This window comes from Asterias rubens, chromosome 5 (assembly GCF_902459465.1).
Source record: "Asterias rubens chromosome 5, eAstRub1.3, whole genome shotgun sequence".
In the NCBI taxonomy this organism is placed as follows: domain Eukaryota; kingdom Metazoa; phylum Echinodermata; class Asteroidea; order Forcipulatida; family Asteriidae; genus Asterias; species Asterias rubens.
The window spans coordinates 16676839-16692443 of NC_047066.1; the positions used below are offsets into that span (position 1 = coordinate 16676839).

At 43.9% G+C, this 15605-nt stretch overlaps 2 protein-coding genes across 4 annotated transcripts in view; both read left to right on the forward strand.

Moving 5' to 3' along the window:
* Positions 1-15605, forward strand: part of LOC117289954 (protein-lysine methyltransferase METTL21D-like) — a 41755-nt gene that overhangs the window by 2321 nt on the left and 23829 nt on the right. The window contains exons 1-2 of one of the 3 annotated variants that reach the window (XM_033771162.1): positions 11594-12677; positions 14591-14894. In XM_033771162.1, the coding sequence (XP_033627053.1) occupies positions 14656-14894 (239 nt within the window). In that variant the 5' untranslated portion in view covers positions 11594-12677; positions 14591-14655. Of the gene's footprint in view, positions 1-11593; positions 12678-12704; positions 13231-14590; positions 14895-15605 lie in introns of those variants that run through there. The other 2 variants (XM_033771163.1, XM_033771161.1) reach the window with 2 other exon arrangements.
* LOC117290458 lies at positions 443-1177 on the forward strand. Its single transcript, XM_033771874.1, has one exon. The coding sequence runs from the start codon at positions 443-445 to the stop codon at positions 1175-1177; it is 735 nt and encodes a 244-aa protein (XP_033627765.1).

Here is a 15605-nt window from a genome sequence, read left to right on the forward strand (position 1 = left end):
CGTTAGTGAAATCGGCCCCAGTGCAAACAAAGGTTTGGGAGATATCATATTTTGACTAACGTAACGGGGACTACAAGAATATGAACAAGTATCTGTCTGAACAGGATTGGAATGTGCTGTTTAGTGACAAAGGAGCGGAAGAAACCTGGGTCGTCTTCAAAGAACTGCTCCATGAAGCTGTGGTGAAGTTTGTACCCAAGAAAACGAGAAAAACCAGCAAGAAAAAGCCTCTGTGGTGGACCAAAAAAGTAGAGAAAGTGAGGAGCAAATATCGCCTATGGAAGAGGTTTACAGAATCCTAAGAACATGCAGACTACTTGTGGTACAAACAAGCTTTGAACCTTGCGACTAAATTAGAGCAGCCAAAAGAAAGTACGAGTCAAGATTGACAAAGAAAATCAAGCAGAACCCAAAAGCCTTCTATGCATATGTGAGGAGCAACATGAAAACAAGGGACCATGTGGGTCCTCTGACGGAAGAAAATGGTGAAGTCATTACAGACGACGTGAGAACAGCTAAGGTGTTAAATGACTATTTCTCATCTGTGTTCACACTTGAACAATTACATAACATACCACAACCCAATAGGATGTTTGACGGACCGAACGACGACATGCTCAGAGATGTAGAGGTGACAGCAGAGAACGTTCTCAAAGTGCTAATGAAGTTGAAGCCTGGCAAGGCACCCAGAGTAGATGAAATTTATGCTGTGGTTTTAAGGGAAGTATCGGGCGTGATAGCTGAACCCCTCAGCCAAATTTTCCAGAAGTCCTTGGCAGAAGGAGTGGTTCCACTAGACTGGAGGAGAGCAAATGTCACCCCCATCTTCAAGAAGGGCAAACGTAGTGTCTCAGCAAACTACAGGCCGATCAGCCTAACCGCACAGGTCAGTAAGGTGATTGAAACCATCCTCCGAGATGCCATCATGGAACACCTCACAGCACACAGATTGATCAGTGATTCACAGCACGGGTTTTTAGAGGCCTCCTGCCTGACTAATTTACTAACTTTTCTGGAGCTTGTAACAAAGACCGTTGATGATGGCAACCCTGTTGATGCAGTGTACCTTGATTTCAGTAAAGCCTTCAACCGAGTACCACACCAGAGGTTACTGACGAAACTACGATCACATGGGATAGGTGAATCAACTGCTGCTTGGATTGAGGCATGGCTGTGAACGGGGCCCAATTGGAGTGGTCAGGAGTTAAAAGCGGTGTCCCCCAAGGTTCTGTTCTGGGCCCGATGTTGTTCATCATCTACATCAACGACATTGACGAGGATATCTTGAGTTTGGTCCTGAAGTTTGCTGACGACACCAAGGTCTTCAGAAAAGTGAAAACCCCAGCAGATGCTCGCGGTTTTCAGGACGACCTCGATCGTCTTTACCGGTGGTCTGATGACTGGCAAATGTTATTTAATATTGACAAATGCAAGTGCCTCCACTTCGGGCATAGAAACATCAAGCACAACTACTCCATTGGTGACAGTATAATCCAGACAGTAAGTGAAGAAAGAGATCTTGGGGTAATCATCCATCAGTCACTAAATGCAAGTACCCACTGTGTGAAGGCAGTCAAAAACGCATACAGAGCCCTGGTGCTAATCAACAGAACCATTACGAACAAAGACAAAACAACAATCATCAGACTGTACAAAGTACTGGTTATACCACACCTAGATTACTGTGTACAGGCGTGGAGGCCTCATCTTCAAAGGGACATTGACCTAATAGAAAGAGTTCAAAAGAGAGCATTGCGAATGATTGGAGGTCTATCTCACCTAGACTACGTTGACAGACTCAGGGAAGTGAAATTTACCACCCTGGAGTGCAGGAGGCTGCGAGGAGATCTTATCGAGACCTTTAAGGGGCCTTGAGGGTTTGAACCCGGAACACTTCTTTGGAACACTTCTTTGAGTTGTCAACCGTGCAGCACAGGGGTCACCAACTAAAACTGTACAAATCAAGATCCAACCTTAACCTCAGGAATTTCTGGTTTAGCCAGAGAGTGGTCAACTACTGGAACATTCTCCCTCGAAAGGCAAATGAAGCTTCAAGTGTGAACATTTTCAAGGGACATGTGGACAAATTCCTAAAATTCCTAAAGAACGTCGGGGGGGGCTCTACATAAGCTTATCTAAGCTGTCTGCCCCAGTAACCAGAACCACTGTCTCCTCCCCAGTGGTGTGATGGCGTCGATGGATTCAAGTAAGTTCAAGTAAATTCAAGTAAGTCTTGTCTTGTCTTGTCTTGTCTTTACTGCACAAACCGCCGCAACTAACCGTGCAGACCCTAAATGCATGCATGCTCCTACCTACTCAAATTTTATATTTACTAGGAGGGACTTAAAATTATTAGAGTCAGGGGCTGATTTAACTTGCGGCAAGAGTGAGTTCCAGATTGGTATAGTTCTTGGATACAACTTACAAGGAGTAACGGTGTAGCAGTCTTTGTTTGATGAGATGGTGTTATTATAATCTAGGGTCTGATTTTGACGAGTTGTGGGTCTGTTCCGTTGGTTGCAGCGAAGAGTGCTAATGTTGGATGGAGTTATGGAGTGAGTTTCTTTGTAAAGTGTTGTAAGTCTAGCTATGGTGCGGCGTCTTTGGAGTGTATCCCATTTGAGGTCCTGTAGCATTTCTGTTATACTACTGGTCTTGCGTTAATTGCTTTTGTCAAATCTGGCTGCTCTTAGTTGAACTTTTTTGAGGTTGTAGATGTGAACTTGTTGATGAGGATCCCAAATAGCACTACAGTATTCAAGCTTAGGCCAAACAAGAGTTTTATAAGCTATTTCTTTAGTACAGTTCCAGAAACTTCGCTTGAGCAGTCCAAGGACATTGTTTGAGCTTCAGATTGTTTGGTTGATGTGTTTGGTCCAGGTGAGATTATCAGACAACCCAATACCGAGGTTAGGATGATGTTTCACTTCTTGTAGAGGGTCGTTTCCCATATTATACTGGTGTTGATGGAATTTCTTTTTATGAGTCATTCTCATGATAGGATATAGAGATGTTAAATTTCATCTGCCACAGAGACTCCCACACTGACAATGAATCAATATCGCGTTGGAGGGCATGGCATTCATCTTACATCTAAGCGGGCATTGATCTTGTTGACTTTATACTGATGACCCTTTGTGTTGTTGGTGTTAAGTTGGATGAAATTTGTTACATGTGAGTCATATTTTCCAGTGAGTATTTTGAACATCTCAATCATGTCTCCTCTTGTTCGTCTGTAAGCTAAGGTTGGTAATTTTAGATGTTTCAGTCTCTCCTCGTAGAACATGTCCTTGAACCCAGGGATAAGTTTAGTTGCTCGTCTTTGGACGTTTTCGATTCCAGTGATGTTTTTCTTGAGGTGAGGTGCCCAGACTTGGTTCGCATATTCAAGGTGAGGCCTTACCAATGCTTTATAGAGCAGCAGAAAACTGTCCTTATCCAGGTGGTCATATGTTTGTCTAATTAGACCCATAATAGAGTAAGCCTTGTTTGAAGACCCCGAGGTCCCATTCTTCTGTAACTTGATGCTTATATTCACCCATGGTGTAGTTATTAGCTCCCACTGTCGTTTTCATTATTCTCATGAAAGTACACTTGTCGGGGTGGAATTCAAGTAGTGAGTTTTTTTGTCCATCCTACCAGGTGGTCTACGTCATGTTGGAGCAATTCACAGTCCTCTTCCGAAAAGATACTTCTAAAAATCTACATTGTGCAAGACTGGGTTACTGCATCCTAGCCAGCCAGAGGTCATAGGACTCTGATTGCTGGCAGGGCAACCTGTTGGAATGCTGAGATGGATGGCGCATAGACTGCTGTACATAGAGGCTAGATGGTTCCAGGGTAGACTTAGTTGCGATAACATATCCCTCCTCCCGACCGCGCTACGCCGTCAGGAGGAGGGTTACGTTATATCGTAACTATTTGCACGCCTGCTTCTCGAACACATTGTAGCTGCAACCTTCGCAATTCAGCTCTAGATGCGAGTAAGGATGATAAGCCCCCCAAATTATTAGACTACTACTATTAATATTGGGACAAAAATAAAATATTCTAATTGAAAATGATTTTTTTTATAACTGCAGAACTGTCATAAATTCTGATAAACGTTAATATTGTATGCCTTTAATTATATCTATATTAATGTCTACATTAAAGAGAAAATATAAAAGATTGGTTTCTTATCCCCTGAAACCAAACATTGCTGGTCTGAAATGGTGGTGGAAAACATTTGTATGGGTTTGTGCTTCAAAGGGGATGGGGTGTTTTTATCATCATCAAGTTGAGCGCAATGTGGAACTCAAGCCTGCCCAGTAATTTCTCTCCAGATGTTCCAATGCATACAGGAGCAAAGTTCCTCAGCGCTGGCCATCAGCCAGTGTCTCGTTTCAGGGCATCTACGAAGGAGAGGTCTTCTCCTGCGAGAGGCCTTGCCTTGTGTTGGCTCCCAGAGGGTGGTTGGGCAAGCGGCAAGCTCCAAGTGGCTGACACAGTGCCCAACAAGCTTGAGGCAACGTTCACAGATCTTACCTGCAAGCCTTTGGAGAGCCAGCATACAGGTTGGAGTTTCTCATATGGTCCTGCCAGGGGATGTTTAGGGCCATACGCCGCATCCTGGTGTAACAACCATTCAGAGACCTCTCCATCTTGGTGGTGAGGGTCCAGGTCTCAGCTCCGTACAGTAGCACTGACTCCACTGTTGCGACAAATAGCGACCTTTTCAGCCGGGCACTCGGCGTTGACAACCACACCTTTTTCATTTTGTGGAGCACGGACCGCGCCTGTCCTTTTTGAATCTTCTGGTCTTTTTCACTGGAGTTGATCCAAGATCCAAGGTATTTGAAGTCAGATTCAAAACGAAGAGTTGTGCCGTCCCTCGTGTGAACAGGAGGGTCACAGGTGTTGTAAGCCATCACTTTGGGTTTGCTTGTGTTCAGCTGTAGGCCAACTTTCAGGCACTCACTCCTCAATCGACAGTAACAGGTTCTGGGCCTGCTCAATCGTGTTTGAAACCAGTGTCAGTGATTGTCAAGGAGGCACACGTCGGGGTGTTCTATAGTAAGCTTGGGCGGTTCCAGAAATTTGGGGCTCGGTTCCGGTTCCAAAAAAAAACTCGGTTCTGAGACATACCCGGTTCCACTCTATATAAAACATAAGCCGCCCGTCCCGAGCTCACACACACACAATTAAGCCGATCTATTTTAACTGAAAATAACCAAGTTAATCAGACATCGGTCCGGAGCTCACACACACACACACAATTGGAGCCGATCTATTTTTAACGAAAAATTAATACCAGAATACCCACCAAGTCAATCAGACATCGTGCCACCAAACACCTATTCTCCCTGCATTTATACAAGTCTTTGATTTGGCCGGCAGCAGTATGTCCGTAGTGCAGTACGTTTGAGTGCAGTACGTCCGTAGTGCAGTATGTCATTAGTGCATGCAGTGTACCGTCTCTGTACATAGAAGTGTACATGTCTGTACATGCATACAGTACTGTGTGTTTTGTGCATGGGACAAGCTTTTATGAATATGGATATATCGGCAGCCAATCACAACGTGCTGTCTGGTTGGACTTTGGACTCTTTATATCTCAGCATGCATGAGATATACAGGTGGTGGTTGTAGATGCCTAAGCATTAGAGGGGGCTATGCACTGTGTGTTGTATAATAATGCAGCCACATGTGATAGTTGATACTCATGTCGGCTTGAAGCCTTTGCACAGTGTATCTGCGGTCACCGCTTTCAACATCAAGCCTCAATTTCTAGAGCCGGTTCGTCCCAGGATCGGCTCCACAGAGTCTTTTATAATTGGGACTCGGTCTTTTAAAATCAGAACCGACAAAAGCGGCTACCCGGTTCCACAGAAGAGTGGCACCGCCGATCCGGTTTTCAATTTGGAACCGGGTAGATCCGGGTAACCGAAGGAACCGCCCAAGCTTATTCTATAGTTCCAATAACATATCCTCCCGACGGCGAAGGCTCGCTGTCGGGAGGAGGGTTACGTTGTTGCACTTACTAACTATAGTGTTGGACCAGATTGCAGTTTGCTGATCGAGCATACCTCGTAACCCTTTGGCTTCGCCGTCGGGAGGAGGGTTACGTTATAATCGGAGGAGGGTTACGTTATTACTGTCATGCCTTGTGATATCTCTGGATTCTAATCTAGTAGCCATTCGCTTGGGACAAAAATGTAATTAAATTTGTTTAATATTATTTTAATGATATTTTGCACTTAATAGTAGCATCTGAATATTCAATAAAATACCAACCAATGAAAATAATGAAAACATATGACATTGCTCCAATGTCGTGCTTCACTGTAAAGCCTCGGTCACAACCCGCTGTGCGTGTTTTTTGTCCGTACGTGTTTTAAGGAGGCCACGGCCGCCACGTTTTTCTGAAAATGTGGGGAGGGAGTGGCAAGAGCAGGGAGGAAGTACGTCAACGCACGTCACTCGAACGGTCTGCGCAAGGTGTAAGTACATGGCCCGCACGCCACGCTTGGCCGTGAGCGGTTGCGTGCATCGTACGTTGCGCAAGTGGTAAGTGAGTTGTACATGCTTACAACGTGCTTACAACGTACGCTCATCGTGCGATTACCACTTGTCGTACGGAGGCCGTACTTACACGTGCTGGTCACGTACGGTGTCCTTACTCACTCGCATGTCGTAAGTGCGTGCATATGCGATGAACGTGAGTTTTTCGCCCGATGTCAGGGAAGGGTGAATGTAGGACGAATTCCGAGGCTCTCCAGAAGTCCCAGCTACTGCTGCTGCCTCAAGATGGTGCCCGTTCCACCGCAGAGACTCCGGGTTCTGATGCTGCAAGAGCAAATGGCAGCGCTTGAGCACGACGTGGCATTACTTGCCTTGATACGGGAGAGGGAGAGGCAGCATGGGCGCCGACGCAGAAGATGGTGGGTATGCCCATGGATTGAGAGAAGAAGGCTTTTCGGGCAGTACGAAACGTTATTCCAAGACCTAGAGCGTGAATCAAGGGGGCACTATGTCGGATACATCCGAATGGACCCCAAGCTCTTCGCCGAGCTCCTGGTCCGAGTGACCCCTAGAATCACCAAGGGCCCAAGGTGTGTGTCTTCATTTTTGCCATATAAATGCTTGGTTTTGCTTTGTATTTGCTTTAAATGTTGTCTTTTCATTTCACGCATACATTCTATTAATCAATTAATTCTGAAATATAGCACATTATTGCATTGGCCGTCAAAAGTAGTATACCGTGCCAATTTGAGCACCCTTAGAAAAAGGAACGATCAAGGTATTAGTTATGGTACAATCATAACAACAGCCACGACCTTGGTAATGCTATTAATGCATTTTATGTTTCAGGAGTCGTCGCCCTCTGGATCCTAGCCTGAAGCTGGCCATTACCCTTCGCTTCTTGGCGACGGGGAACAGCTACAGGTCCCTTGCCTGCGACTTCTGGGTGGCACACAACAGCATATCCAAGTTCGTGCCGGAGGAATATAAGGAGGAGATGTTCACCATGCCCTCCACACAGGACGAGTGGAAAGCCGTTGCCGGCCAGTTTGGAACGCGATGGAACTTTCACCACTGTTGTGGGGCGATCGACGGGAAGCACATTGCGCTGAAGAAGCCCAAGAAAAGTGGATCGCTTTATTACAATTATAAGGGCTTCTTCTCTCGTGGATGCCAACTATTCCTTCTTGTGGTGCAAGGTAGGGGCCAACGGCTCCTCCTCAGACGCAGGCGTGTTCAACCAGTCAACCCTCCGGGGGGCACTGGAGGACAACACCATTAGATTCCCAGCACCGTATCCACTTCCAGGCGACGACCGGGACTTTCCCTTACTTTATCGTTGGCGACGATGCCTTTCCCCTGGGAAAGTGGCTCATGAAGCCGTACAGCTGCCGTGCCATGACCCACAAAGAGAGGGTGATGAACTACCGGACCTCCCGGGCCCGTCGTGTTGTGGAGAACGGTTTTTGAATATTGGCTCACCGGTGGCGATGCCTACTCACCACCCTGTAGTTGGAGCCTAGCAAGGTGATTCGCGTTGTGTTGGCTCACCGGTGGCGATGCCTACTCACCACCCTGTAGTTGGAGCCTAGCAAGGTGATTCGCGTTGTGTTGGGCTGCCTCACCCTTCACAATTGGCTGCGAAAGTGCCGTCCCGGACTACATGACCTTACTGTGGACCGTGAGGATTAAGATGGCAACGTGGTCCGCGGGGCCTGGAGGGAGGACGTGCAGATGACCGAATCCAACCAGATGGTCGGCCAACGGGCCTCAATTGAAGGGAAAACCCTGAGGAACTATTTGGCGGACTATTATAGTTCCCCACTTGGCCACCTACCTTGGCAAGATCGGGTTGTTTGAGCTCATCAACTCGTGGTACTCATAACTTAATTTTAAAGCAACATTACAGAATTGGTTGTGCTAACAAAAAAGTTGCTGGCAGTGTAAGCACTTCATTTGTTTCTCATCAAGAATGAAATTTCAGACAGAAATCTTCCGAGTCCTCCTGTGTACCCGAAGGCCTGGCTGCCTGTGATGCTGCTACTAGGCTGGTATTGCCCGAGGGGATCAAATGATTTATGAACAAATCTGTTAGACTAGTGCCATTGATGGATGCATCCAGGACGGGAGGGACAGACTGCGACCGAGGTGCACCCAGCTGGAGCAGAAAAAAAGATAGAAGGAACATTATAAGTAATTATAACTGCATGCTAAGTTTATAAAACGTGTTGCCAGATAGAAGCAATAAAATATGATTTGTTTTATCTACTTCTTCGATATAGTTTCTGTTTTCACACAGTATTTAAAACTAGTCTTTCAGGGCCGTGCTAAGAAAGTTCTTCAAGAGGGGTTCCGGTGCCAAAATCATCTCCAATAAAATGCATTATATATGTAATATACAAATAACAAATGAACAATTTAGAGGGGTTGCGGACACCCTAACCCCCCCCCCCTTCCTGGGCACAGCCTGTTTAAAACACCTTTAATTGAATATAAAACTCAGTGTATCTACCTCGGGAGTCTGTCTCACTAGCTGCGCGGTGGTGGGTTGGTGCAAGGGTGCATCAACGACCTGAATCTGTGGCTGAGAGGAGCTTGGCTGCTGCCACACCTGTTGCGATGGCTGCTGCTGCACCTGGGTGGAGGCGCCCCAATGCTGCTGCTTCGGCTGTGGCCACTGTTGCTGCCGTGTCTGCATCTGACCCCACTGCTGTTGCTGCTGAGGGAAGTGCGGCCACTGCTGCTGGACTGGTGGCATTGGCCCGGGCTGTGCAGTTGGAGATGGAGATGTGTCTGGTTTGGGTCTACTGGGCCTGTTGTAGTCGTGCATCAGGCGCATGGCAGCCAACTGGAAGTCGTCCCACTTATCCTGGGGGATCCTTGACATCCTGGCCGCGATCCACTGGCTAAATGATGTGCGCTCGTCTGGTTGTGAGGGTGCAGGGGCAGAGGCAGCAGCAATGGTCTCCAACTGCAAACACAAAGGTACGAAAAGGAAAGTATAATAATAATAATATAAACACCACGTAGTAATTTTGTACAAAAGTTTCTACACATCGAATCTATGAACAATACATGTCAATCACTGTGAAGTAAAGTAGAACACTGTGCAATATAAATACAGTAAAGTACAATTGTAAACATACAATCTGCAATGTGCATTTCACACCAATAGTATTAACATTGAATACCTGTTTACTGAATACCTCCTCGGGCCTGAGCCTGTCCAAGAACTTGATAAGAAGGTCGTCAATCTTCGACTTCTTGCTGGCCGGAGGCTTTGTCTTAAAGGCGGAGGTGGAGGGAGATGGAGATGCTGGTCTGGTGGGGATCGAGTGTAGCAACTCCTCATACTCGCTTTGCTCTTCTGTCTCCTCAAGCTGAAAGTGAAAATAAGTTTTACACATTAATAAGTTTCCTTTCTTCAATTTACATGTTCTGAAATAAAACAATTATTACATGTCCGTACTATAATATATCAAATGTTATTGTACAGTGTTGTAATGTTTAAAACTATTCATGTAATGACTCTTAGACAATTATTACCAGTGTGGTCTCTACAGTGTATGTGCGTGGTACAATGTGGACCTTCATGAAGGCGAAATTCTGTAGTTGCCATTTCTTCCTTGCTGTTCGAGGTTGATTAGCCTGGCCTGACTTTGTCTTGTACAGTTTCCCCACCGAAGTCCGCATGTGTTTCCACCAGCCCTTGATCTGTTTTCCTGTGGAACATTTTAATGTACAATCCTACTTAGACAACTGTGGTTTTGAAAGAGCTTTTACATGAAAGCACGCATGTTTCTCATGAAATGAAATGTACACAGCAACACATGGAAAATGATGGTACTAATGGATGTGTCGAGTTCCTTGGCCATCTGGTCCAGGAGTCTATCCTTATACTGCGGGTTCAAATACTAATAATAATATAATAATATGAAACATTTATATAGCGCTCTACGGAGAACAGAGCGCTTTACATGAGACTATGACAACAAAACAAAAGAAAAACAAACAAACTAGGATGGGTGGGGAAAAAGAAATGTCTTGAGGAGGCTTTTGAATACAGGCAACGAGATCGCCTCTCTCAGACCCGCGGGGAGCTCATTCCATAGGCGAGGGGCAGCTATGGAGAATGAGCTATCCCCAGCTTCCCGTCTAGTTCTAGGAACGGAAAGCCGGGTCTGGAGTTTTGGGAATGAACAAGTTCAACTAGATATGATGGAGATTGGGTGTGGAGGATTTTGTAAACATGAGTGAAAATTTTGAAGTTGAAACGTTCTTTAACAGGGAGCCAATGCAGCGATGCAATCAGGCCGGCAGAAGGCTGGTCACAGCCACACGCAAATACTAGCTGAGCGGCCTTGTTTTGTAGACGCTGGAGTCGAGCGAGGATATTTTCGCGGGCACCTACCAAAAGAGAGTTGGCATAGTCAAGACGGGACAAGACCAGACTTCTGACGGCATGATGGCAAGCGCTTTGTGTAATAAACCGGCGAATACGCCATAGATTACGTATGTGGAAATTAACAGTTTTACATACAGAGCTAATATGATGAGACATATTCAGAGAACAATCGAGCGAGACTCCTAGGTTCTTAACAGATGTGGAAGCAGGAATTGTAAAGTCGCCCAATATTAGTTCAAGATTAGGGAGAGTGGAGAAAATACTTCGGGTGTGTCTTATCGTAGAAGGGCGGGTTGCCTGAGAAAAACTCGCCCAGGCACTCCTCCTTTTTCGGCGAGAACGAGTAGTTTGACTTCTACTTCGTCTCACCCCCTTCTTCGTGTAACCCCCCACCCTCCTCACGATTAGACTCTCGCGTCATCTGACTCCTCGTCACTTCTCCTCCTCTCCTCTTCCTCTCTGGCCCTGTCCTCTACCACGGCCCGTTTCTGTTGGGCCTCTCTGGCCATAGCAGCTGATCCCCTTTTCTGAGTTTTCTTCGGCATTGTGAAGACAAAATGATGGCAATCGTCCGTCGGCTCGGTTTTTTGTACTGCAGAAATCAGTGCGCACAACGTACGTACGTTGCAAGTGCGGAGCACGTGGAGCAAGTGACCGTAGGAAACATTAAAAGGACTCACGGAGTCGGTACGTTGTGCGCACGTTGGCTGTAATGGACACGCGCGTCACCCGTACGTCACCCGTACTTGGGATGAATCCGTACGGGTGACGCAGAGAAAGTTCCTCACGCACTAAAAGTGCTATGTCGTGTCTGCGTGCTCCCAAATTCGTACTGAGGCGGTACTCACCACGTACTCACCACGTACACTTGCATGTACGGCGGGTTGGGACCGCCGCTTAAGTGGCGGACTATCTCTTGCAGCGTAAAACCAAAACTTTTAAGTTTTCGACACCCGATGAAGTGCAAATTGTAAAAAAGTTGGATAGATGATTTAACAAAAAAATCATTTAGTTTTTGACTGTGAACAATTCTCCAGTTATCCTACTGACCCATGACACCAGGATATAAGTTAGTGTAACTCTTTTAGTCAAATTCAGACTTGCTTACTGCCTTCTTTGTTATGGTTGAGCCAGATTGATGTAAAAAAAATCATTTATTTTTGATAGTGAACAATTTTCCCGTTAACCTTCTGGAAACCCATGACACGTAAATAATTTATGGTAAATGCACTATTTTTGCTAAGCCAGAGTTTTCTGTGCTTGGCAAGTTTTTTTGCTAACACTACATGCACAGGCTTTATTTTGGCCTAGGTCTGAGGTGGTCTTTTTGTTCTTGCTGTACCAGCGGATTTAAGAGGAATCAACCAACTCTGACCAGTGTTGTCTTTGTGGACATACACTGTTAATTTAATTGATGTCTATGTCACTGTGGATCAGCTCAACTACTAGACTCTGCAACAAGAGCATTTGAGGGAAAACTGCTACAACAGGAGCTTCTTTGTCAAACTAAACAGAAAGAGATGAAGGAAACAAAGGAATGGCCTGCCCAAGTGTCCTCGTTCTTGTGCCTTTCAACATCTACACCAATGACCAACCAGTGTCTCAATGGAAGGATCTCTATCTATGCTAATGACCTTGGGATTGCCGCCCAAAGTACCAACTTCGAGGCCCTGACAACCTCACAATTTAAAAACAGACAACCAACTGATGGTAACCTCCTACAAAGATCCACTCTGTCTAAGCCTGTTCCACAGATCAACAGATTTCAGTAAGTACTAAATGGAGATCAATTTTTGTGTAATTAACCCATTATGTTCAGAGTATGCCAGAGCAGTGAGCTTGGCCTTCTTTTCCTCATCTTCAATAAAGACATTGAAAACACCATGATTACATGTAGCTCTGAACATGACTGTACACTTTTCTCTACAATCCCATATCCAAGGCAGAGATTGTAACATTGCAGCGCCATTACATGTTTACAGTGTGATCTAAACAAGTGTGTCATAGGAAGAGAACTGGAAACCTTAAAGTCAGGGTGAACTTTGTTTTGTAATGCCATCAGGAAATCTCAATTAAGTGCAGCTTTTGGTTGAAATCCAAGGAATTGTCTCTCTTTCACCACGCTTTAAAGGAATCCCTTCAACCAACTTGAAAATAATAGTCTCCAGAAATTTCACCCTGATTTCAGGGTATGCTCTCCATCTAATGCTGAGCCCAGATTTCTTGAATTGGTGAATATTTCTCTGGAATGTCATTTCCCACTTCCCCCACTGGTCTCATCCAAGGTTGTGCTGAAGCAGGAGTTTCTCAGATGCATTTTTGTGAGTGAAAAAAAGTAAAGTTTTTTTTTTATTTCAAAGGGTGTTGTATCTAATAATGTTCTATACTATCAGCAGTTACTTACCACTGCTCTTTACTAAGAAAGTTGTTTGATCATTCTCTTTTAGAGTAATTATAATTACCAACCCTTTTACTTCAATACTTTAGAGTAATTATAATTACCAACCCTTTTACTTCAATACTTTAGAGTAATTATAATTACCAACCCTTTTACTTCAATACTTTAGAGTAATTATAATTACCAACCCTTTTACTTCAATACTTTAGAGTAATTATAATTACCAACCCTTTTACTTCAATGCATAAAAACCCTGGTCTATTTAGGAATAACAGTGCGAGGACCTGGTCTTCACTACGTGGTATTGACCAAGTTGGTGGCTGGCCACTGCTAATGGACCGTACCTGAAGACCGAGTCCGAACACTGTTATTTCTATTAAACTGCTAAAATTTTCCAAAGTATGTGGCTTTTCTTGCAGTGATACGCCAGACGTTCGTGAAAATGTTCAGGGGCCCTATTCTAGTTTTCGATGGCTCCCATCTCTTTCGTGCATTAGTCACATTACTGATACTTTGAGACCGATGACTTTGTAAGAATAATCTGTTGTTGGTTTTCCGGAGGGGTGCATTTGCATTTTGGATTTTAGGCAATTCCACACTAATGGGGACAAAAGTGTGACATGGAAGGGGAATGTTGGAGAGTAACAAAATTATGTTGTCATGGTTTTTTTGTTTGTGTACATTCAGAAGCACATGAGGATTGTGGTTTTTTTTTAAAAAGGGTAAATGACTGAGAAACTGGAAGGATAAGTCTTCAAGATTTATACGTACAATGTATGTAACAAGGACAGACATTTTGGTTATCATTTGATAGAAGTAAATTATATGTTTTGCCCAATGTTGTCCAGATACCAATTCTACAGACCCTTAGGGATATTATTTACCAGCAAAAATTTAAGAAAATTCTTCCCTGGCTGTTTAAGATAAGTTTTAAAAACACGTACGTGTACAAACAAGGACAGAATTTTTTCACAAAAGTGTCTATTGTTCGTACGTGACTTATTTCCGATTTTGTTTGTCTTAATACCCACAGCAACATCTAAATTTTATTGCTTACAGTCTTTAAGAGACAGAAAAGTTACTAACACAAATATTTTATAATTGTTATAAATTTCTTTCTTTCCAGACCATATGTCTGTCTTTGATTCATACGTAACACATTTCAAATGACCTTGTAAATCCTAGAAGTGCAGAGTTGTTTTTTTTACTACGAACAATCATAACCAGATTTAAAATGTAAAGGAAAAGACTTAGTGTTAATAAAAAAAATGTTTTCTTTTCAGAGTTGCACAACTGCTGAACAAAGTACCTGCTCAAACACATCGTTGTTTGAAAACGCATCAATGAAATGACTGATCAGTTACAAGAGTACTTTGATCGCTCATTGGAGTTTAACAACCAAGTGCTTATAATCAAGCAGTGCTCCAGTGGGGATGTTGGATGTGTTGTTTGGGATGCTGCCTTAGTCTTGCTGAAATTCATGGAATCAGACTTTTTCAAGTCCAAACATGAGACTTTGGAACAAAAGCATGTGATTGAATTGGGAAGTGGAACTGGAGCAGTTGGACTGGCAGCAAGTTTACTGGGGTTAGTAGTCTGCTATTTGGTTAGAAAGAAATGTACATTATAATTGTCTTTACACTGCCTGAATACACTGTACAATAGCCCTGGATGACCATCGTGTTTGCATTAATAGTACATTTGTAGTCAATTCTTGGGTTCATAGGATTTTTTCCAATCAAAGAATTTGTTCCAAACAAAATTTGTTCCATACTAAAAGCTGTGAATTTCATCTCGTAAAATATTTTGCTCATGGATAAACTTATGCGGTACCATTTTAAAACAGATTTTGAGTAAATACATCGTTTGGATGGATTTGGTGTAAAGCATACATGTCAAAGAACCCAGTGCACTTTTCGAAAAGAGAAGGGGTTCGCCCCGGTATTCCTGGCTATGGCTGCTGTTTGTGCCGTAGCACCTTGTAAACCCTTATAAGGTGCTAAAACATTGAGTCTCAGAATTCATCACTGCAATTACCCATCTTTCTGAAAGTTTGTATAAACTCAGCGCCTTGAGTATCCTTGTTTACGTGCGCTATAATATAAGACTTTGATATTGATATTGATTGATACCAATTTATTACTGGTTACCAATTTACTCTAATTAAACTTTCTCATAACTGTTATTGTATCTATCTTGATAATTCAGCATATGATAAATGAAGGTGGTGTCTAAATTTGACCAGTTTATTGATGGATCTACATGTCACCTAAAACTACATGTGTGTAGCTAGTCCAG

Excerpts from the sequence above, each read along its gene's own strand:
- LOC117290458 (XM_033771874.1), top strand. The coding sequence starts at position 443 with ATGAAAACAAGGGACCATGTGGGTCCTCTGACGGAAGAAAATGGTGAA.